At 37.9% G+C, this 25,276-nt stretch overlaps 1 protein-coding gene across 4 annotated transcripts; it reads right to left on the bottom strand.

Moving 5' to 3' along the window:
• Nucleotides 1-1,041: 1,041 nt before the first annotated feature.
• Nucleotides 1,042-25,276, bottom strand: LOC149086428 (fatty acyl-CoA reductase 2-like). 4 transcript variants are annotated; one of them, XM_089255535.1, is made up of 13 exons: nucleotides 25,060-25,276; nucleotides 19,851-20,129; nucleotides 12,211-12,327; nucleotides 11,724-11,899; nucleotides 11,006-11,078; nucleotides 8,743-8,852; nucleotides 8,453-8,630; nucleotides 8,152-8,196; nucleotides 7,550-7,668; nucleotides 6,775-7,014; nucleotides 6,531-6,660; nucleotides 3,917-4,044; nucleotides 1,042-1,309 (listed from the first exon to the last, which is right to left on the bottom strand). In XM_089255535.1, the coding sequence occupies exons 2-13, from the start codon at nucleotides 19,986-19,988 to the stop codon at nucleotides 1,204-1,206; spliced, it is 1,560 nt and encodes a 519-aa protein (XP_089111661.1). In that variant the 5' UTR covers nucleotides 19,989-20,129; nucleotides 25,060-25,276; the 3' UTR covers nucleotides 1,042-1,203. The 4 variants fall into 4 exon arrangements, with proteins under 4 accessions (XP_089111661.1, XP_089111662.1, XP_089111664.1 ...); XM_089255536.1 differs by having other exon boundaries at nucleotides 19,851-20,047; nucleotides 25,060-25,176; XM_089255538.1 differs by lacking the exon at nucleotides 25,060-25,276 and adding an exon at nucleotides 22,035-22,118 and having other exon boundaries at nucleotides 19,851-20,047.

Genomic DNA, 25,276 nt, shown 5'->3' with positions numbered 1-25,276 from the left:
AACAGAGCTGTAATGTGGATTATGCTATCTAGCATAACTCAGAATGATGAAATAATCCTGGGGAAAAGAGCGAAACAATTTCTTTAAAAGCGGGAAGTACGGCCATGCACATTCTGCTCAGTAAACAATGGTGTGCGGCTTTGTATTAAAATAAAACAGGTTAACCGCAGGGTTTTCTAACATAAAGCACTGTCAGCCTCCTGTAAAAGTCATCTTAAGGGGTAGCACATGAGTGTTTGTAACTCTGCAACAAGTAAGCTCGAGCCACCCCTGGTCTTGGTCTGATAAACCCTCACAGTACAGAACAAATGATATGATACACGGCCCAGGCAATTTAAGGCACAATAATTGATATAAGTTATAACTCGTGTGAACTTAACAGCATATTTATGAAATCCGGAAAATATTCTATAACAATTTTAAGTAAAAACTTTTACTTTACTCGTTACAATATTAAGGATTTGATGAGTGATTACTTAGTGTGCATGAATCACACATAAAATTAGGTAAATGAATAATCTTAAATACTCGTCTTGTAATTGTTTTCTTTTATACGTGAATTCTGTGAGACATCCTGGTGAATATCACAGGATTTTGACGAAACGTTTTAGTCGAAGAGCAATGAAAAAAAAGGCATTTGGAAATCATTGAATCCATCAAAAATAAATAAAAAAATACGTGTCGAAACATTTTCACGAAAAATTTCTATTCTCACATTTTAATCACATGTCAAAAAGTTGATTGACTTCTAAAACAGTTTTATACGATTTCTTTGTAAATTTTTTTATTAAAAACTTGGAGGGGGGGGGAAAGTCAGTTGATTTGTATGAAGGATTCGAAAAATATCCTGAATGGCAATCGAAGGAAATCAGAAAAGAAATAAATAATCAAGTACGTCCTTGATCCTTTTTTGACCTTTTTATCTCGAAGTTTCGTTGATATAAATCATTTTCTGGATTGAAAAATAATTTTTTCTTACAACTGCATGTAAATCTTAATAATAACGTCAAAAAATCGAAGAAGTAAAATGTTCAATGAAAAGTAATGAAAACATAAATATATTTATTTTCATTTTTTTTACACTGAAAATCATATTTTAACATATCCATTTACATAATATGAACGGATTGGTAATTATATACTACTTTGATGTAACACATGTATCTGAATTAATTATTAGTCTCTTAGAAGAACAGGTTCAGCTTAGTATTCGACCCCATAATTTGCTACTGGAAAAAAAACTAAAACCAAAAGAAGAATGAACAAGATAACTGTCATCCATTTTAGGAATGTTGTGAGCATGTATCTCCTGGAAATATAAATAAGAGTATCAAACAACCATTTACTTCAAAAGAGCAAAAAAAAAATAGAATAGGCAGTGTCAGACACTGCCGCGGTTATTTTCGTGAAAGTGTCAATCTTTTATAACAAATTGAAATTAAATTTTTCGTTGTATAAAATGCTGGGATGGGGATCATAAGAACAAAATTTTACATAAGTGAGGGTTCAGTATCCGTATCAAAATAAAATAAAGATCAAGCTGAAGCTGGCTCCTCGGCTACTAAAGAGGGGAAAATGGTCGAGAAATGAAATTTTTATTTTCCCCACGAGCTTCTCGGTGCTCGCTATGGCCCCACAACCTGAACCCAGGCTCCCTAGACTGAGATCTTTGGTGGACCTCCTCTATACTTAATTTGTAGTGTAAAAAAAGGTGATGGTTATAATGAAAGCTCCCGATTCCCGAATATGCCTCCCAAAAGCTGATAGAGTTTCAATCTCGTGGCTACACATTTTAAGGCTATTTTAAGAGCATTATGGGCATCCCGGTCAAGTGTTGTTCAGGTGCCTCTTTGTGGTTGAAATTCACACAGCCTACCAGTTTACATACTTTCTCTTGAAAATCATACTGCCGGATCTCATATAATCAGGAGACCCACCTCTGCATCCCCCCCCCCCCCGAGTAAGCCCACGCGTGAAAAAAAGTACTGTGTGACCGCGCCTATCACTCCGCAAAACACTAAGCCTCGGAAAAGCGGCGTTCTCCCAAAATCATTATACTGCTTTTCCGAGGATTAGTTCGTCCTGGACTGGAGTAGGCCGTGAGGGTTTGAAGATCATACCTCCACAGAAACATAGACTTAGTTGAGGAGGTGCAAAGAAGTACTACTCATGCTCTTGTTGGCACATAAGTCTTGAGCTATAAGGAAAGACTTGAGTTCATGTACCGCATGTACCGATTCGTTGGGGGTTCCACGGGGGGAGGGGTTGTGTGGGCGGGGTGCATGTGTGGTGTAGCAGTAGTGGGTAGGGCCTCCAAAAAATGGTTCAGGGATCCATGATGTTCTTAAGTCAGCTACCTCGTTGGGCAATTTGCCTGTTGTGGCGTTGTATTTGTATTTGTATTCTTGACTATGTTTGCACTGGAAGAAAGCAGGTGTCGGGTCATATGCATAGGCGGAGATAGACCTGGAACTCTGGGGGGCACGGTCATTATTTCTGGGGGGGGGACGATGATGATGATGTCAATTCATACATGCATATATACATTAGATCAGTCAACTTTACCTTTGACGCTGGGGGGGGGCAACGCCCCCCACGCCCCCCCCCCGTATCTCCGCCCATGGTCATATGATCGAAGTGATTAAAATTTCAACAGGATGGATAGAATGGACCCATGAGCTATTGATACACCATCAATCAACTGTTTCGACAAGGGGACACCAGTATCGTTTAGGGGATAATTCCAGGTTGTGCTGTCGAACGGAGTTTTTCCCGTAATAAGATTGTCAATAAATGGAATAATTTCTCCTCGGGGGTCGTGTATTATAACACAGCTGGCTCGTTTAAAAAGAAGTACGATAAACATAGTGAGATAAATCGAATTTCTATACAGAAAACCATAATCTATTTTATGGACAGTGTATTATATAGTATTAATTATGTTTTTATTCTTTCGTGATACGTATATGCTTTTACATTGGGCTGCTTTATAGACATCCATACTTTTATGTGCATCTTTTTTCAGCCACCTCGTCGGGAATTTCGTCTGTTGTGGCCTTTGTGTTCGTATGTCTTTTGCATTTCTACCGCGTTGAAATGATGCTCATAACCTAACTATATCTACCTAATAATAATATAACCTAATAATATCTACTTATTCAAAGTATTTCTCACCATCTGTTCCGCGGAATCCCCCCGGGGGGGGGGGGGTAACTTCCATTGCGTATGTATTAATTTTCTTTATATTGTATACTTTTATTCAGTGCTGTAAAATTGTAATTTATTACTTCAAAATTTTTATGTTACGTTAATTATTTTAAAAAATTTACGTTTTTGATCGGCTTTCCGAGACACCAGAAAGGTTGGAAAAACCACTGATCTAGGGCAATACATCTTCGAATGCAGAAGCAAGTTTACGGTTTTGAGAGCCAGTAAGCTATACCAATTTTGGCATCCTTCTCCCATTCTATTCTTTTTTGTTTTGACCACTTATTAAATTTGCCGCTCCTCAGAAATTGCCGAAAGGGCTTTTTTTTTCCAACTGAGCACAACTCAGGTCTATCGCCATAGGCAATTTACTACCTAGCGAGTTGTGCCGGAATTGTAAGGGTGTGTACCTAACAGTCTGAGTGCGTATCTGGTGTTGTGTATGATTTTTCAGTGTTGCCATCTATATCTCAGAAGTGAAGTGAGTGATGTGTAGTGACTGATATTTGTACTGTTTGAATGGAGGGTCGGTCACATTCTGACAGCAAATATATTGGCTTCGGAGATCAAAATATAACTCTTTTCCTTGATGCCTGATGTTATATCAAGCACAATTTTCTTTAAATCATCTTTTAACGTCACGCTCACATTCGTTTGATATGTCTGATGAGTAAATAACTTATATCGTAAGCAACTTTTATCGAAGTACCTATTGGCTACAGCCATGCGTTCTTTTTGAGATCTTTTGTCAATGGCCCAATCGTAGAAAGGTCCTCCAGTGGTTACAGACGATGAAAACTCTTTTAATTCAATTTTATCCATGTTCATAGGAAACATCTAGAGAGAGAAAAGAAGAAATATTCTACTTTCATGTTTAAAAATCTTGCTGTTTTTTCATAATTTTTTTCATAGTGACTGACATGAATAGAAAGCCGGAAAAACCATTAAAAAACATATTTCGAATTGTACTACTTATATATAAGGCCGCACAGAGCTTTAAAATTCGCATATAAAATAAATATATTGAAGTGATATTACTTTCCAAATATATAACTACATGTACATTCTTTGTGATTCAAGCTTTAGTTAGAAAAAAAATTCTCGTTACAGACTTCAAGGTAAAAGAAAAGAAAAAAATGAAAGAAATAATATGCAAATAAAATGTTTTAATATAATGTAATTACTATAAACATTATATTAATTACTATATGTTAATTAATACAATGTTTTGTTGATTGCATTTTTAATCGGGTTGCTGTATTTTTGATGACATCCATATTTTTATGGGCATCTTTTTCTCAGCCACCTCGTTGGGCATTTTGCCTGCTGTGGCGTTGTATTTGTATTTGTATTAAAGTGCGTTCGGTAAGAACTTGGAGTAAAATCGTGAAAAATCAAGAAATATAGGTACAGCACAAAGAAATTTTTTTTTCTTCAAAATATCTTCCCTCAGATGATGTGGTTCAATCGACTTTTCAAAGCAAGCAGAGAAGGCTTTTCTAAAAGTTGTCTCAGTGAACCCTAAACAGCTGAAATAACATAACTAACAATTGCTGTTTTTCATAATTTTTTTTCATAGTTACTGACATGAATAGAAAGCCGGAAAAACCAGGGACTGGTCCTTCAACGATGGAAACAGCCAGAAATCGTATGGTGCAATATTCCGACGGTAAGGCTGGTCGTCCACTGGCAGCGACTTGAAGCGATAAACAAGTCTTGAGCAGTTGTCCGTATTCGCAAGGCTGATACTAGTGCACAGAAAGTACGAGAACTTCGCCCATTAGCAGCGATCTTTAGCTAGTTGTTTTCGGCTAACAGCAGACAAGTAAAATTTCCGATTCCTATGGGATTACACGGCTCTTGCCGTATCTGAGCAGGTGCAGTACGATTGTTTACTTTTTTCCGTGACATTCACTCCGGTTTTTTTTTTCTTCCTCTCCTCGGTCTCTCTCTCTCTCTCCTTTCCCCTTCCCCGCGTAAACATGGAAGCTGAAATTTGATAATTGCTGTTCATGGGTTGTGCTGGTAAATAGTCATCGATTAAATATAATTATTCATTTCTTTACAACAAGAACATCTTCGAGTTTGTGTCAGATATCTCATTAATTATGGACTTGAAGGAATCAATTGATAATTTTTTTCAAAAATTTTAGTTTTTTAATATTTCCTCAAAATTATTTAACGAATACATTCGTCAGCATGGAGAGCAGTCGCGAGCTGAGTAGCGTGTAAAGGTCGCTTTCAATTGACGACGTCAGACGTCCCTTGTCGTTGGACTTGATGTCGGCTGTTCTAGCTCGCGTAGCTTGCCGCATGTTGCCGTATCATATGAGAGAATTCTTTGAAAAAGTTTTTCTGTATATACAGGGTGATTCAGAAAGATGGGGCCAAACTTTAAGAAGTGGTAGCACACACAAAAACAAAAAAAATATAAATAAATAAATAAAGATGAAGAAATAATAATATTTTATTTATTTTTATTTATTTTATCTCTTATTTATTTATTTTGTTTTTGTGTGCTACCACTTCTCAAAGTTTTCCCCATCTTTTCTGAATCACCCTGTATATGCCTACTACTACTAAACCAGACACATGCACTTCGTCCATATTCCTCTCCGGAACTTCTAAAGAATTGGTACATGGTTGAATGGGTGTGTACGTATAGTGAACCTTCCATGAAGTTTGTTTCTGTGTGATGCTTCGTTTGTATGGTGTGCTGTCATCTGCAATCAAATTTTTTTTAAACCATGAGTTTTTTCCCAACTCATAGCAAGTGAAGTGTAATGAATGAATAATTGTAACGTTGTAGGCTTGTTGCTCTCTGCGGCAAGACTTTTTAACGGGGAGATCGGCTCGCATTCGCGCCTGAAAGCAGGCCCGTCATTTGGGGGGGGGGGGATCAGGGGGGGTCTTGCCCCCCCCCCCGGCTTTTGACTAAAAATGGTATATATATATATATATACATACATAGAGTATTATGTTCTTTGCCCCCCCCCCCCGAAAGAGTTGAAATGACGTCCCTACCTGGAAGTTCGATACCGCAGTAAACCAACTTCAGCCGACCACCACTGCGGCACCCTGTATATACCCTACAGTTCATGACTTTTTCTTTTTAATGATTTTTCCTCTAAATTCTTATGGAACGCACCTTGTAATATAGTCATAAAATGGTCATTGAAAATACCGGAACTATTCTTTTTACAAAGGATGCATAATTTTAAGTTTGGGAACATCGTATTTTTCTGGATTCGTAATAAAACTATCGTGAAATACTTATACGTATCTTCCATCAAACTGCCATGAGTAAAAAAAAATTTCATCACCTCAGAATCTTTAGGACTCTGCAAAGACATCAGCATCTTCAAGTTGTCGCTCTGATATTTCCACTCGTTTTCGACGAAATAACGCAGATGGACCATAAGCCTGTCATAAAATCTGTACATTCTGGTAAGTCTGCGTGCAATATAAAATCGTTAGAATATTAGGCACATTTCTTGTTTGAACGCGATACTGCAATCAGAAGACGAACAGAAAACCGAATAGAAATACGGATCAAAACACACTCACATCGGCTTCTTCCCTAGGAGTCGCAGTATGGCGTCTATGCATATCGCCGGAGCATAATGATTGATCGCAGCGCTAGCCCAATAAGTGATTTTGTGCTGGCGCAGTACCAAGTACGGCTTTTGGTAAGTCCTGGGAAGAGGGTATTCCTTACTCAATTCGTATAGCAGAGTTATGATATCGCCCCAAGTCGTTCGAAAGAATTCTCTCCCGACACAATTCACCACTAAATGCGATTCTGGTCTGCAATGAGAGAATGAATAGAAGTCATAATTATCCATTTTTTCGTACTGCGAAAAATGCATGCAAAGTAACCGAAAAGTAAATTATTTAGTGAAGGGGGGAGGGGTTCAAAATCCCCCCACCTCCAAAAAAAACCTATTCGATACGATCCTGGACTAAATCTTGACCAAATAACTCCACAAATTGACGAATACTTAACTCAATTGCGTGTGCAATACTTCCAATGGTTTCACATTTTCAGTTCACATTGTGTTGTACGTTATATTCTTAGCATTGTACCTGTTATGCATTATATTTTTGGCATTGTGTTATACATTATATATCTCGAATAGTATTATATGATACAATTTTGGCATCTTGCGCGCTAAATCATTAACAGGAAAAATAAACCAACTTCCGTAGAGATAAGGTTACTATAAAGTTTCACGATGGTGAAAGAGAGAGAGGAAAGAAAACAGATCTTGTTTGAATTTATTCCACTGGTGTTGGGACGTAATATTATGCGCATGATCGTAAAGGGATTAAAAACACTTACTTCTTTGTACCAAGGTACCAAGAAGCTGTAATCATCGCATTTGCGACGACATCAACGGGAACTATATCGATAATATTGTCTGGATAGCAGTAGATCACTCGAATGAAACCTTTGCCAACCTGCAATAGATAAAATAATGCACACAACAATGTGTAAGCAATCATTTTAACGGCCAATGGGGAACACACACATTGGTTTTATTAATTAGGAAAAAGAAAATTCGTTCATGAAAGAGTACTTTATTTGTTTTCCTGAAGGTGCTAGAGAGAGATTTAAAATTTAATTTCCAAATAAAGAAACTCATTCATTTCAGCACTTGGCCTATGTCATAAATTTAATTTTTTTTAAATTCACTTATTTTTAAAGAAGAATAAAAATAAATTTTTTGTTTTTGATTTTCATGTTGTTTCTATGAACATGGGCAAGAGTCCATAAAAACATGAAAGAAATATTTATTCTTTGTTTTTCCATGAATGTTTTGGTTGATATCTCTAAATAGAAAGTTTACTTTCTCTACCTGCCCTTAAAGTTTGTACCTCTAATTTTGGGACACCCATTATACAACAGTATTGACACTGAAGAAGATAAATGAAGACACTTACCCCTATACATATGTCGATGAATCCCGATCCTTCTTCCACGTATCCCTGCCAGATGATAAACAAATTACGTATGTATTTTATGATTAAAAGTTACGTGAGACATTACCGAAAGGACACCAAGAAATAAATAAATGAATTAATAAATATAAGCACACACACACATACACTCACACGCATACATACACAAACCTCAATAAAATCTTAATAAAATTTTAAACTCGATTTTAAACCTCAATAAAATAACCTAATTTTTACCTAAAAAAAGAAAGTTATGCTAAAGTTGTGGAAAATGCGTTTATACCGGAAGCGATCCTTTCCACGAATGGATGACAGTCGACGGTCGCACAATTGAAACGGGTAAGTCGTTCGCTTCTTTCGCAATTAATTCCTCAGCTAAAGCTTTGGTAAAACTGTACGTATTCGGCCAAGATGGACCAGAATGTTGGGCCAGTTCTTCTAAAGCTTCATCGTCACAACGCCTTTGCGAAAAGAAAAAAAATTCTCATGGACAAAAGTTTACGACAGCGGTCTCAGAAAATTAAGAGATTAGAATTTTGAAAGATAAAAAAATCACATTTTTTTTTCTCTTACCGAGTTGCATCAATGAATTTCCTCGGAGAAACCATCATACCATAAATTTTCTCTTCGATGTATCCTTTCCGGTTACAATTCGAATAAGACGTTGAGCAATGGACGAATGCCTGCACGATAACGCTTTTTTAATTGATTTACATCACAGTGAGAATAAATGTGTTGAGTAAATAAATAAAATTATGTACGTCTTATGTTCAAACCCGGTTCATTGAATATTGTGGGGCACGGTAGTCCAGGTCAATAAGATACTCGCCCAAAGTACCAATCAAAGAATCAATATCTTTATTCAACTGCATTGATGTCATGGTATTTTATCATGTGCGCAAGCGGTTTTCAATGCATTTTTTTTTTTGAAAATTTCCAAAACATTAAGTATCATAGATATGTAAAACTTTATACTAGCACAATAACACATACAATCAAAACTATGTGTAAAATATTTGAAGTAAATCAATGGTTAAATAGTATTTCTAATGTTATTTATATTAATAGCAAAGTTTTTCACCATGTTTAAGAGTGTGAGACCTCCTTAAGGGGCCATTCAAGTATGACATAAGCAGATTTTCAGCCATTTTTGACTCCCTCCCCCCTTGTCAGCAAAATTTCGTCAGCAGTTTAGAATATTTCATATCTTCAAAAAGGGTGGTTGATGACGTAAGCAACCTTCAAAGATCCCTTCCTTCCCCTTTGTCATCAAAAGTCAGCAAATCCGTACCCCCCCCCCCCCGATGCTGACATAATACTTGAATGACACCTTCGTGCATATCCTTAATTACGCTTTATGAGGGCGTTTAGCTATGCTATACTATTACCACACCGTACATGCACTTCATGAACATTCCTCTAGAGAACTTCTAATGACCTGGTGCACGCCGGAAAGTGCCGTGTATATGTTGTATGCCTAACGTAAAGATGATTGTTTTGGGGCATACCTGTTGTGTGTTTGATAAGTACTGCCACCCAACTTCAAAATTCAGGAGCAACAACTCCGCAGGTTACTTTATCTGTGCGTATTATGCGTGAATTTTAAATGTTGATCTAATTACTCTCTTTAAAGAGGCATTTTTGAACGGAAGACCGGCTCAACATTCGTGCTTCGAAGTTGGAAAACCTACTTCAGCCGACCACCTCTGCGTCGCTTGCGGTGTTGAACCCGGGTCTGTTCAAACAGGGGCGCAAATAGGGGAGAGAAGAGGGGGGTCTGGTACCTATGGAGCTGAGTTTATTCTTTTCCATTCAAAATTACGTGTAGGAGGACGCCAAAATGAATACTCGCCTAGGGTGACTGAATAAATTGACGTTTCTAGTAGTGACCCCGTGTTCAAATACAATAACAACACAATATAAAAAGTTTTTGAATCGTGTTTGAATAACTAGCACCCGGTAACCAAAAAAGCCAAATTTTCTAGGTTGAAGAAATGCTTCTTTATCAGTTTTAGAAATGGATGTTTTGCCGGTTGTTTAAGTCACATTAAGCAATTGTTTTTCTCGCATTTTTTTTTACTTTTGAATTTTATAGGGTGTTACGTACAAAATGCTGGGAAGCAAAATTCATCAGTAACCCATAGAAAACCCAGATTTCTAGCCTTATAGTTTACACGTGCCCATTAACTGCATTTAATTTATTCTTTCTAAAATTTATTCAGAAAGAAGACTAATGACTTAAATGACATTCACAAGACCAACCATAAGATTAAGACGGACTAAGATTGTCTCAGCACCGTTAATGCAAATTTGACGAGAGGCTATAATAATATTATGATTAGTTTATGGCATTTTATCCTTGTTCCAGGTGAGTAAGAAAGTTCAAGGACTGCGTTTCGCCAGACAAATGTCGAACTTCACTGTTCATTCAGCATTTTGTCCTTGATGATCCCAAAAATAATTAAGAGACATCGCGTAATGCATCACATTTTGATTCGTCTGGTTTTTTTTTCTTTGGAATTTCTTTTTGTATTTTCGGACCTGTCTTTATTTTGATACATCAACCTTTTCGTTCGAATGAGTATATTTTTCTTCTGACACATAAAAATTTAATGCAACCTCTCCCCCCCCCCATTCAGAATGATTGATATTACAACCGGAAAAACTTAGAATAGGAATCACTGTAGAATAGGGAAAGATAACTTCTTTTCTTCATTGATAATCAACATAAATTGTTCATAATCGAGACAACCTCAGCACGAGTTCATGTTATCAAATGAAGTATTATTGAATCTCATATGCATCCTATTTATCTGAAGATCACAAACATGCTTACTTTTAATTTTGGAAGTTTTCTGCACAGCTTTATGACGTTTTCTGTACCGATGACATTCGGAAAGACAATGTCCCTAAGTAAAAATTAAACTTAGGGTTACGAGAGAGAGAGAGAGATAGAGATCACGTTTCTTTTCATAATACTTTATATGATAATGAAAGTTCATATCAGAGATTGATGCTGTGATCAAATATAGATTTAAATTTGATAGTAAAAAAGTAAAATAAATATTGTGGAAGAGGAAAAAACTGCATGTAAAGTATTGGTGGTAGAAAACAAAAAGCAAAATCGTTTATCACGTAACATTTTAAAATTATATGTTCTCAATTCACAAGTGATACTGTAATATTTATATACATGAAATCCGCATGCGTGCATATATATCAGAGAGAAGAAGTGCTCAGCTCCGGGGTTCTCAAACTTTTTTCACCCGCGGGGTCATTTTCCCTAATCAACGCTTATTCCATTATTCCATGGCAGTTTACAAAGAATAGTTTCAAAGAACCTTTGTCAGGGCTACCGTTCCGTGGCACTCCTGAAAAAGGTTAGTGACACACACTTTGAGAACCCCTAGCTTAGCTAATATGGATGTGTTTGAAAATTCTTTACAACTCAAAAAATTAGTTTTACTTCTGTAATGGAGGTATTTCTGTATTAAAGGAACACCACTCATTAATTAGGTTGGAAACTATTTTTTTTTTCCTCTCTATGATTTTACCTTAATTTTTTCAGAAAGCTCACGACAGCTGCACAATGAAAAACCACAGAGACATTTTGCTGCATCTTCATTAACTGCTCGCTCGAGATGTTCAGGCCATTTTGAGTGACGTCACCTTCCACGATGCGAATCTTGTCAAATACGCCCTCGTTAAGTTTTCTCAGTTGCGTAAAAATCTATGAATGTCAATTAATTTTCTATAAGTACATTACATTGTGAAGTATCAAAAGGGAAATGAAAATCGAACGTCGTAACAAAATGCATGTAGATGCTTAAATAAATGCATGAAACAAATGTAGATGCATTTTTAAATGTATCTCTTAAATGTATTTCTTTATAAAGAGAAATTATTTTTTTTCCAGTCCAGAAAAATATATGCAACTTGCACAAGTTTCCTCACTAAATTTATGAACTTGACTGCTTATTTTTACTTGAAAACAGTAGCGATACAAAAATTAGAATTCACAGAAAAAATAGTAGTAGAAACCTTCTTTTGAAGTATATGCTGCTTCCTTTCTTCTGTAGATGATCCTTTCTTTTCTCGCAAGAGAATGTAGATTTCGATCACACCAGGGCAACATCGTAGCAGAGTCTCCAAAAGTACCTAATTGGACAAAAAATCGAAATCAGCGAAGAATTATCCCGATTGCGTTATAAGAAACTAAATTGTGGCATCATTTCTAAGCGACGCATCCAAATTTGTAGATCGATTAAAATTCTATGAGAGTGACAATTTCACTTACAGAAAAACTAAATATTCCGTTCTATTGCTTTACGATTAAAGATTCAGCTATTGCAAAAGTAGGTTATAATTTTATGCACAACACACTTTTTTTCTTCCGAATTTTTTTTTTAAATACGGTAAAAGTATAAGAAGATATCACATCCCTACGGCGAAAATTGTCGCTACGGACTTATTAAACGTTAAAAGCGAATTTTGGATGGACCATGAGTTACTAATACCCCGTCAATGGACGGCTTTGACAAGGGGACACCAGTATCGACTGATAAAAAACAATACCAGTGTGTGATGTCCCAGGGAATTTTTCTCCAATACGGTTGTGAATAAATGGAATACACTGGAACTCCCTAATCCAAACTAATTGAGACCGGAACCAGTTCGGATTAGCGAAAAGTTCAGATTACCGGGATTTGTCTTTTAACCACGGTTTTTTTAAATTGTAATAATAGTGAGTATCCGTATGAATGCTATAAGAGTTCCAACTAGATTCTGTTCAATAATGACCGAAAAAATTGCGGAGAAATAAAAGTATTTTTTTTTTTACCTTCCAGTGTTGCGTCTCTGTTTCAGCCAATGGACCAAGGGGTGTTACAAAACATCAAAACAGATGTACAAAAAAAATTTGCTTCAATATTCTCATTTATTCCCTTTCCATTCTCCAAAAAATGATAAATAAAATTTCCGTGAAAAATGTAATTTACTGGCCCGCAGAGGCATGGGAAAACGTGACGGAAACCTTGCTAAAGAAAACCTGGAAACATTATAGCCCAGACTAGCTTTCGACGATAATCAAGAAACAACAAAGGAGTCCGACGAAATCCTCCAGCTTTTACGGCCATAAAGTTTTCACGGATGCAGAAATCGTCTCCGAAATTGCAACTGCCAATGACTCATCGTCAAACGATGGCTTAGATCAGTAGTTCTTAACCCTTTCAGCGGCAATCCCAAGATATCTCGTCAAACTATTACATTTTATCATAATGGAATGGTTAGTTTTTTATTGCTCTTTTTTTCCCAAGTTTCTGTATTGTTTTTATTGCCTTATTGGGTTGCTGCATCTTAGATGTATTTGAGATATATTTGACATCCATATTTTTTATGGACATTTTTGTTCAGCCACCTCGTTGGGCATTTTGCCTGTTGTGGCATTTGTATTTGTATTTGCTCTATCAGTTTATAAATTTTAGAAACATCTTGATATATAAAATACCTGCTATGTAATAATCTTTTTGTTCATTTTGTTTCACCATCCCAGTGGTGAAACTAATTTTTGGTCTCACAGCAGTTGATTCCCTAATAGTACAGTCAAAACTGTCTAAGACGGACACTGTATGAGACGGAAACCTGTCTTAAACGGAGCAAATATATTTATAGTCTTGTGAATAATTAATGGTTTTTTTTTTTTCAATCATAAGAAACCTCTTTAAGATGGAAACTGCCTAACGCGGAAATGGAAGGCATATTTAGTCTGTTTGTAGAGACAAAAACCTGCTAAAACGGAAAGAGTTTTTGTCCTTTGGATGAGAGGAAAGTTAAGTCGTTCTGATTTCCCCTTTTGTTAGGCGAACTCCTTCACTTCTTGGAAAAAAGAGGAATGCTTATTATCTGAACTGGTTCTGAGAGTCGGGCTTGAGAGGAAGCGGATTTACTGTAAAAATTTAGTGGAAGCTTGTTTAGCATTTCATTCATGATGAAAATGGTGACTTCTGTTAGAAAACACTCCCTTGAAAAAAGTTTGATCATTTCGGGAGAGTGAAGCACGCGAGGAAGATTGAATTATTGCTCACAAATTCGTAATACTGCAGAAATTTTCATTCAGTGTAGAGATGGCCACCAGCAACAAGAAACGAGTATTGAATTTGAACACAAAAATGAAGTTCGTAGAGGCGTAAAAAAGCAAAACTTTTAAGTGTTACAGATACGTAGCATCATTCTTTCACAAACGTTATTAGTTGTTGATCTCACTATCACACTTTTTTTAAACGATGTGCAATTTCTCAATTTTTATTTTACAGTGAAACATTGCTACAATGATACTCTATAATGATATTTTTACAAGATTTTTGAAACCGATATAACGATATTTTTTATATTTTGCTCAAAATCGTTTTGAATGTAGTTTTAACTTCGTCACTTGTTTTGCTTCTTATGGGAGCATCTCATAACATCAACATTTGCACTAAAAAATCATCGAAAGCTAAAGCAAGTTATCGGTGTTTGTACTTTCTGTGTAAGACGCAAAAGCGCAATGCAGTAAACTTCTTTCCAGGGACAATGCATCCCAGTGAATTTTTATAATAAATTAATCAATTAAAAATTTTTTGCGGCAATTAAATACATAAAAGTGCATTTTCTGGCGGCATTAGCAGTGTAGATATACAAAGATGGGAACAACAGCATAAATTTGATCAACGTAAGGATAATTTTGCCTCTCGATATAACGATAATCCCTCTACAACAATATTTTTTTTGGTCCGCAGAATATCGTCGTGTCGAGGTTTCACTGTGTTAAAAAAAAGTTTCATTTTTGACAAAAGTAAGTGTTCATTCTATTGCTATTCAGGAGAACGTTTTATATTGAAGTTATATTATATTTTTATATTTTATATTGAAGCTTATGCGCAACTATTGGCGCATTAAATATGAAATTTCAAATGCATAGTTATCTGAAACAGCAAAAAATGAAAAAAATTCAAAATAGTAATATGCATGTCTCTGTTTATTAATACAAATACAAATACAACGCCACAACAGGCAAACTGCCCAACGAGGTGGCTGACTTAAGAACATCATGGATCCCCGAGCCCCTACCTACTACTGCTACACCACACATGCAATCCAAATTACGTAGGCCAAATTTATCGAGAAGGGTGTATCACAGTGGTTGGTGACTCCTCCACTCTTTTTCTCATGACTACTACTACTAAATCAAACATGCACCTCGTCCATATTCCTCTGTGGAACTTCTAACGAATATAAACATAATTCTAACATATTGGAATGTGTGTACGTATAGTGAACCGTCTGTGAAGTTTGTTTCTGTGTAATGCTTGTTATGTGAAGTGCTGCCATCTGCAATCAAGTTTTTTAAACTACGAGTTTTTTCGCAACGGCAGAAACGTCCAAACTGATATAATTCTCTTGGATTTCTCTAAAGCTTTTGACGCCCCAGATCGCCCCAGATTCTGAAGGGGACGGACGTGTTCTTGCTCGCTCCAACTAGGGAGCCATTTCTTTTTTCGTTACAGGTCCCGACATGGCTAGGACTAAAAGAAAGCCGAGGCAAGCCGCAACCAAGCCAGCGCCTGCTACCGGGAAGAAACACCATTGCCTGCTGCATCACGAATCTTTTGATAAGCATTCAATTGCATGGCGAAAATTCTTCACGGAAGTGGACTGTACTCGGCGCGACTACAAACTTCGCTCCAGAGAGGAGACAGCGAATGACCCCCATCTCCAGAGCCAAGCCGTGAGTCTTCTCATAGACCTCTCGATGGACATCAACTCCAGGATCACCACCGAGATCCGATGTGAATTAGAGCGACAATTCTTGGAAATTGTTAATACTCATCGAACCTCCACCTATGAGAGTGACGTCGTGGTCAGGCTAAAGGATCTCGAGGGAACTTCATGTCTCCTCTACGAAGACGAACAAATCCGTCCGAGGTCACTTCTTCTACTTTCAGATCTCAATGTCCGGGTGCTAATACATTAACACCCGAGGTAATCGCTGCTAACGAAACGACACCTCTCCCGGATGCTGAATCTTCCACTCAACCCTTGGAGCTACGAGACAAGCTCGTCCCGTATGCTTCACCTGAAGGACGTATGGCATCTACCCCACCAGATAAAGATCCAACGATTCCGACTCAGGACACGCCCTGTCAACCCGAGATCCCCGACTCGTCCCTTATTGGTCCAACGGCCCCCGACAGCCAATCAGAGCAAGGCACCGAGGCCTGGACAATCATGATCGACAGCAAGGGAAATTGGTTCGGCATAGACGTTCATCTATCCAGAATTTGTGCCGACCATTTCTCTGCGACCATAATAGATGGTCAGATCAAAGTTTCTTTCCAGGCAAAAATAGACTTTCTGGCGGCAAAAGACTGGCTACATAATGAAGGGCTCACGCCTAAGCCAAAGGAAAAACGCTCCAACTTTTTCTCAGTGCTTCTCAGAGGTCTCGAGAAAACCGCCAAAGCTACCGATATAAAGACGGCCCTCGAAACCCTAGGTTTCACGATAAGAAAAGCTGAACTCTTTCGCAAGGCAAACCCAATCAAGCCGGGTGTTTGGAGAGTCACGCTCCCCAAAACAGAAGAGAACAGAAAAATTCTACAACTGAAGAAAATTCGCCATCTAGACATTTCTGTGGAGCGATACATCCGGAATTTCCACTCCTTCCAGTGCCGCCGGTGCCTCGGATTCTCGCATTTTGCGGCAGCCTGCACACTTCCATATAGATGTGTCAAGTGCACGGCCTCCCACGAGCCGGGAAGATGCTGCAAGGTGCCGGGATCCGATCCACCGGAGTGCGCCCTGTGCTCCGGACCGCACCCAGCCAATTTCAAAAAATGTCCCGTCTTTCTTGAAATTGCGTGTCAAAAAAAAAAGAGATAACCAAGGCTCAAGGAGGAAAAACCATCATTCCCTCCCTTTCTTTTTCCAGGAGCAACCGGCATTCTTCCAATTCTGTGCTCCCGGCGAAAGTCCTGGCCAAATTTGAACTCTATTTGAAGGACAAAACGACATCTCCGCCAACGGCCATTACCAGGGGACCCCCTGGCCTTAGGTCAACGGGGCCGCCTGCGTCCAGTCCTCCGACAGCAGACTCCAGTCGAACCGTCTCACCAGCCCGCCCGAGAAGAGAGTCGAGATCGCTTGAAAAAGTAATAGATGACTTTACCTCCATCGTTGGCAACATGGCCGCCGACAACATTATGGATGGACTTGCGCTTGACGAACTTCGATCGTTTTTCCAGCAAGCGGAGCGGCTGAAAAAAAGATGGATGCTGGAGATAACTTAGGCCTATTCTGAGTTATCTACCTTCCTTTATTTTCCTGGTATCCTCTTTCCAAAAAAAAAAAAAAAATCCAAAAATCTCTTCAAAAAAACTTAATAATCTCAAAAAAAAAAAAAAATATTAGCTTTTCCATTTTTAACTAACATCTTTTTTATTTTTCTAACAATTTTCCCTATCGTCTAGGAACTTTGCCTTCCAATATTTTATCTTTTCAGATCCTGGATAGCAGAGAGGTCCAGCCAATCCCAGGGCTCGAACGCAGCGGTCCAATCACCGAGGTCCAGTCTCTCCGACTCTCTTCCACAGCTATACTTCTTCACTAAAACGACTAACCTTTTGGGGTTGTGACGGCATTATTCAACTCCGGAATTAATTTTATTAATTCCGAGATACAGATCCACTCTTCCAAATTCATCTCAGCGCATATTCCTGTCGCATTGTCTTCTAAAGTTTCTCCCCCAGCACTATTGTGCACCACTGCAAAAAATTACGAAAATTTAAACTTCATTAGCGGATTCGACCTAATTTTGACCATGGCCCTTGGGTCAAGAAATTTATTTCTTGGCCCATTGACACTTAGCTGCCAGGCCTTTCGTAAGCCGCTGTAATAGCCCTGAGGGCAGGACTCGGCGTGAAAATCCTTGCATTCCGCATAAAGCTTTTGACAGGGTGCCCCACAATAAACTTCTACTTAAACTCCAAAACTTTGGCCTATAGCAGTAGGCCGATTTCAACTGCTTAAATGGGTGGAAGCCTTCCTTACCAACCTCAGTCAGTTTGTCTCCTTCAAGGGCCAAAACTCCCCATTTCTCCAAGTTAAGTCTGGCACATGCCAGGGTTCGGTGTGTCATCTACCAAACAGTACATAACGAATAAACCAAACATCTCTCCAAAATAACCTCAACATTGTCTCTGCATGGTGTCACAGCTCTGGGCGTGAGCAGTCATCAATCAATCAATCTCTTAATGGTGCTCGTCCTCACAATTACCCCTCAATTCTTCAAAAACAGTCTTTATGAAAATTACTCGCAGAAAATTTCTTTTCGATTTTTCTTACACTATCAATAACTCTATAATCACCGAAGTTTCTAATTATAAATATCTGGGTGTAATTATTTCTGCCGACCTCCGTTGGAATCTCCATGCTGATCACGTCTTTCATATAAGTGTTTCCAAAAACTCTTTTTTTTCTTCGTCGGAACCTCAAAAACTCCACCCGTCACATCAGATATCTATCTCTGCTTCCTAACCTACATCCTACCTGTGCTCTCATATGCCTGTGAAATCTGGGACCTCCATACTCTGTCAAACATAGACAAATCAGAATCTATTCAAAATAAATCCGCCCGCTTCATTCTTAACTGTTGGTCATCCTCTGCCTCAGTCACTGAACTAGAAAAAAAATAGCGCCAACTCAATATACAACCGTAAATATATTTCTCGATTATCTTTCCTTTTCAAAATCCTTCATGGCCATTTTCATATCGACACTTCGAATTTTCTAACTCCAGTCATACTTTTCAAAAAGAATTAACCATTCACAAAAATTCAAACCCATCTTTGCATCCACAGATTGTTTCAAATTTAGTTTTTTACCTCGAACAATAACCGACTAGAACAACCTCCCGTCAAACATTATTGATTGTACAACAGTTTTTGATTTCCTTTGTAACATCAATCGTCTCTGTCAAACTTCATCACCGCATTCCTTCGTATCGGCCTCGGCCAAGCAATATCGAATAAATAAATAAAATATTACAAACACAAAAGCCTGTTGCTCTCTGTGGCGAAACTTTTCTAACGGGGAGATCGCCTGCATTTGCGCCTTGAAGTTGGGAACCAGCACCCATCCCCTGGGAAAACGCTTCGAAATCTCCTCTTGGAGGTGTGACGCGGCGTGTTACCGATCCATCAATGTCAATGTAGATATACCAAGTGCTCGCACGATTAGAAAGAATGTCCAAAATGAATGAGAATTACGGTTATAGTTTCAGATAGTGGAATGCTGATTTCATTTTGCATTAATCAGTGTCTTGGCGTACAACGGGTTGAAGACCCCCTACTTTTGGGTATTGTAATGAACTCTCATCGGAAGGATTATAAGGAAACATAAAAAGATTATGTTTCGAGAGGGATAGACTTTTCAAATGAATCATTATTTGTTTTTCTGCGAATCATATCATTCAAAGACTCTCAAATTATTAAAACCATTTTACGCAGAATTAAATAACTCGAATTTAAGAAAAATAATAAAGTAAAATGCTTAGCTTTAAAAAAATTTTGCATTGATAATTAGCTTAAATAGATTCAAGCTCAAGATGGTATAAATAAAAATTAGTAATACATATAAATTTTTACCGTTCCGATGAATCCTGAAGCACCAGTTATGAAGACAGATCGTCCATCGTAAAACTTCGTTACTTCAGAAGTCACGACACCACCATCCATATCGCGAGATTCTTTTGGAAGAGAGTTGCGAACATTTGAGCTATCCATTGCTTGTAAAAATGCGCGACAAATATCACTGGACAGGTGTGTTTTGTTTTTGTTTTCACCTAAGACGAAAATCTTCTGATCAATTATTTTTTCTGCCAATAACAAAATCGATTTTTTACGTCTTCACAAGAAGTGACGAAACTGAAACAAAGAATATTTTGCGATATTAAGAGAGCTAACTTTCTTTAGTTATATTTCTGAATCCGCAATGCAAACATTTTTAGTGAAATTTCACTTTGCGATTTCTCAAGTTCACATAAACGAACGAAATGCGTTCTTTCATTCAGGTTGCATCAATGACATGAGAATAATTTATAAAACCTGATCCACAAGCAATTTTCCCTTTTATATATATTTTTTTTTCTTTTCTATTTTTCATGGAAATACACCTATTCGTAGAAAATTCCCTCCTCCTCTTCACCCCTTATATCAAACCGCAGATTAATGGTTAAGGAAATTACACGAAAAAAAAAAAAAAACAGGAAACACATGTTCAAGAACTTCAATCGCGAATGTAATAAACAGTTTACCCTATCATAATTATATGTATATTGTTTAAGCGTATTTAGTCAAGGGAAAATTCACCTTCAGTGAACCTGCTGTAAATGATGTTTTCTTCTTCCTCAAAAAGACTGTTTCTTGATTTCTTTCCTTTCCTAATTTATTGCAAAAAAAGACGTTGTATTTGTGACCGTTGATCATTTTCGCTGCACCCTTCTAGTCATTCTATGCATGCTAAATGTAAATTAGATCGGAACCTATAATTCATGGATAATTCTGAACGTATTTACTTTTGTGACGTCTTTACTTTTGTTTCCTAGAACCACTAGGTTTCCAGGTCGCTATGTTTAAAACATTGTGTGTATCAGGGTACCTAACTGAAGGCCATTGAAATAGTACATAGGCTTGCGTAACTTAATATTGCATAGGCGGAATTTTTGCCATTTTTGACCCCCCCCCCCACCCACACACACACCGTGAAGTTCGCTTGGTAACAAAAGTAAGAAAAGTACTGCCCCCCCCCCCACCCTCTCCATCATCAAAATTAAGTAAGCTAGCCTCTTAGACTGGTACTGGTCCCTATCTAGGAGACTTCGCTGACCTCCAGAGAAGTACGTGGGGACAGAGGGGCACTCACTTGCCCCACAATGAAAATGTTTAAAAATATATGCGGGGCGTTGCCTTGAAGTGGGGACAAACTCGGAGGGGTGATATTAGGTATGAGGAGGAACAAAAATTGAGTTAGAACCCAGCGATGGTAACCCGTGGGAAATATCCCATATTCGTGGGGAAAATTGGCCAAAATTGGTCCACATGGGAGATTTCGTGGCGTTTGTGGGAAATTTTGAGAGTTCACCAAACAAAAGAATTTTTATTGAAAAAAAATATATAAATGCAAAACAATGCTTTATTCTAGTGTAAAATACTTGACTGCATATTTCCACCGACAGATGGCAGGACAATTTTCGGAATGTGTGGGAAAAATTTAGTCAAAATTGAAATTTTCGAGGGAAATTTTGCTTGACGAGGTTACCATCGCTGTTAGAACATGATATCGCAAACCACGTTTAGTCGGTGAAAATCGCAAAAATACTTATTAAGGGTAGGGCGTTGAGTGGGACAAAAAGGCTAATAATAAGTAGAAAAAAAAACACATTTATTTGACAGCGTGATTACAATACAGCCTGTGCAGTACAGTTCAATGTCAGAAAGTACACGAAGAGAAGTTATTACAGGATATTTTGTACTTGTTGTTGTACTTTTTTTTGTACACCACAGTCTGTTTTAATCACATGCTGTCACATAAATGTTTTTTCTTATTATTATCGGCCTTTTCGTCCCACTCGACGTCTCACCCTTCATAAGTATTTTTGCGAGATTTTCGGCGACTAAACATAGTTTGCGAAACCATGTTCTGTGGTCATTTTTGTTCCTCTTGATGTCACTTCGGTACTTCACCATTATTTATATTGAAGAAGAAAAAATTTCATATAATTGTTTTAATCAATTTCTGTTAATTTAAAATTATTTTTGAAAGCTACTAACTTGAAACTTCTGTGGAAGATTTTCCCCAGGGGTCTTCAAAGCATGGCCCTCGGATCTTTTTGCCGTGGCCAGCCGATCGTTTTGTGCAGTACCGTGGGGCGGCTCACACCGAGTCAATAAAATTGATAAGATTGTTTTTTATGTGTAGAATATTTCTTAGAATTAATACGAAACATGTTAAAAGAATAATAAGGTGTGTTAATTATATAATAATAATGTTCTTTGATGAGCGTGTTAAAGATCAATAATATTTGCTGAAAAAAATCGAAATATATTGGCGAAATAGAAGAAGTATATGGTAATGAAGGGTAACATGCCATGGAGCGCCCGGTAGCAGATTTCTCGACGTGTCGAATCATGAAATTCCGTCGAACGTTGGAAGGATGAGTCAGCCATCATCAGCATCGCCACAACCGCGGGAAAGCTAACACGTGATCCTATACAGGGTATGCCCAGGTGAAAAGCTCGTGTACAGGAGCCCTCGACCAATGGGATTCTTCCGGTCACGTGTGATCGAGAGAGTATACTAAATCAGTACCGCTTTTTCGCGGCAGTTGAAAAAGGAAAGAAAGAGAAGCCCAGAAATTGAAGTAGTTAGGTTTTCTTAATAATTTTTGGTGTTCTAAGGATCCACCACACTGGCTGTCAACAGTAAGATTCGTTACAGACCGGACATGTACAAAGGTTCCGCAGTTCGGTGCGTGTGCGGGGCGCATAGTTCATTTTCGCCAGAGTCGTCCGATGCGCGTCGCAAATCACCTAGCTGAGGCAGTTAAGTTTTCTTAATACTTTTTTTGGGCCCCTCCCTTTCGACTTCCTTCGATAAAGTATTTTGGAACAGCTTCGGTATAAGGGGCAGTTTGGCTACTTTTGGCTCCTTTTTTCGACGCCAAACATGTCCCACGACCCGATCAAAAGTCGCCAAAGCCGTCAGCCAGTACGGCCAAAGCCTCCTAATCTCTGTTCGTTCTAACTTGGGTCCTGATGTAAATAAAAGCACGTGTGCGATGCCCAAAATGATTGGTTGAAGAACATTTCACCTTTTCTTACTATGCAACACCACCAAAAATATAGTTCTTTGTCGTTTGTCCCTGATACCATAAAATAACTCATAATTTTTTTTTTTTTTTAATATTAATTCTATATTATTTCAAAGTTATCTGGAAGACGGGAAAAAATATTTTTTGAAGATCGGTCAAAGCGTTTTTGCTGCTATGTCTTCAGGGTGGGTGTTGACAGGATACGCCTTTCTCACTCAAACATTACCGTCCCCTTTTTAAACGGAAGTTTCATTTTATTATTATTACTCCTATTCGCAAACAGATTTGATATACACTTCTTCAAGAGGTCTTGCAAAAAAAGAGCTTTCTTCTTTATCATTTGATGATATAAATGAAATATGCGTGTCTATCTTGTTTGACAGAGCCATTTGAAAATTCATTTCTTTGCAGCTGCTCTGGACTCATATATCCTTTGTTTATAGCACTCCTATAAACAAAGTTTCTGTCAACAAGATTTTTTTTCTCACCCACACGCTTTGACGTACACTGGATAAGGGTGGGGGCGGAGGTCACTAATCGTTCGTGGTGAATATACGCATTTCAAAAGAATTCGCACTTCTTCTTGAGCAGCTTGTTGGGTGGAAGTAATATTTTTTTCGTCGAAGGCGGCGAGCCGAAAAAGTCTGAGGATTATCACGAAGACATAAAGGTAAAGTTTTGAAAATCTGGTTCCAAAGAGTAATGTTCATTTTTGATTCAGTTAGCCTCATTATGGCGGATACTATAGATCCCGCGAGGAAGCCTGGCTGGGAGCCCATTAAAGATCTCAGTCCAGGGGCTCCTGCTGCTGGATGTTGGGGTCATGGCTCGCAACCTACGCACGGATAAAAAACCGAAATTGTCTTGACAAAAAACAGGATATCAACAACAGGTTGAAGTAAAGAAACGAAATAATGTGGATGACTCTCTCGTCAAATTGGAACTGCTACAGCCCGTGGATTATTATGAAATATTTAATTATACAGACCCGCAAGAAAAATAAAAAGCGGTAACACAACGGTAAGTTGTTCATAATTTGTTTCACGTTATAACTGGTAGCATATCCGGCCCAGGAAACTCATACGGCGTAAATTAGCACAGAAATAAAATTGTAAAATTCTGAAGAAAAAAAAGTAATAAGAAAAAATTAGGATTTTTTTTTTCTCACTATCTACCGTAAAATAATAAACAACTCGCACAAGCTTTTGTAACGACCATGGCCCCATATCCTGCCGCAAGACCCCCAGGCTGTGATCTTTCAGACCAACCTTACAACAGCCCTTCTATATAGTAAACTTTTAGCGTAAAAAATGACAAGAATTGCCGCAGGCAATGTCCGGGCTGCAGCCCTGTCATCCCAACTCTGAGGAGTGTGCCATGATAACGACAGAATACCTTATCGAATTTTTTTTTTTTTTTTTTTGGTAGATATATACCTATTTCTATTTTAATTAGTGTTATCAACAGTTTTTATTTCAACAAAATTTGGAGAACAGTGGAAAAAAATTGTCCAGGAAAATTCTTCATAACGAATTTACAATCTCACGTTTGAGGAAAAAACGCACGTGTTCGGAACACGTAATGAAGGGGCGGGTAAAATTACAACCAATAGAGATAAAGGATGCGGAGTGATATCAAAAATTGGTACAGCGGTTTATCAGCGGTACATCAGGACCCAAGTTAGAGCGAACAGAGTATAGGAGGCTTTGGTACGGCGCCGAAAAAAAAAACGCCAGCATAAAAAACAACGGAAACCAACAAGCACATAATAATTACTAAATATAATAGTAATAATTAAAACAACATCCAGACGCTTTTAAATAAACAGCCCTTCCTGTTGTTTAAAAAATAAAATCGATCAGTGTTTAAATAAAACCAGGGCATTGTTTAAATGAAACCCGGACCCTGGTTTAAAAAATAAATCGATCAGGGTATAAATAAAATACGGGCACTGTTTAAATAAAGGAAAATAATAAAGGTACAACCTGAGAGACGATAGAAAAATCTGATGTTTGTTTCCGTTGTTTTTTATGCTGGCGATTTTTTTCGGCGCGATATATCCAATAATTAATCCGATCCACGCACTACATTGTAGAAATCAAGCTCTCAATCACGAAAAAAGATGCCATCTACCAACGGTTTTCAAAATGCCACGGCTATGGGGTGACGCACTCGAAAGTCACGTGACCAACTGGGTCCTCT

The sequence above is a fragment of the Pholcus phalangioides genome, unplaced genomic scaffold, assembly GCF_987345545.1.
Source record: "Pholcus phalangioides strain wild (caught in Gottingen) unplaced genomic scaffold, Ppha-v1.0 ptg000004l_1, whole genome shotgun sequence".
NCBI lineage: Eukaryota > Metazoa > Arthropoda > Arachnida > Araneae > Pholcidae > Pholcus > Pholcus phalangioides.
This window is presented reverse-complemented; position numbering and strand designations above follow the sequence as displayed.

Excerpts from the sequence above, each read along its gene's own strand:
- LOC149086428 (XM_089255535.1), bottom strand. The coding sequence starts at position 19,988 with ATGGATAGCTCAAATGTTCGCAACTCTCTTCCAAAAGAATCTCGCGAT. Across the intron at positions 11,079-11,723 it reads AGCTTTCTGAAAAAATTAAG|GGACATTGTCTTTCCGAATG; the intron begins GTAAAATCATAG and ends ATTTTTACTTAG. Across the intron at positions 6,661-6,774 it reads CTCCTAGGGAAGAAGCCGAT|ACTTACCAGAATGTACAGAT; the intron begins GTGAGTGTGTTT and ends TATTGCACGCAG.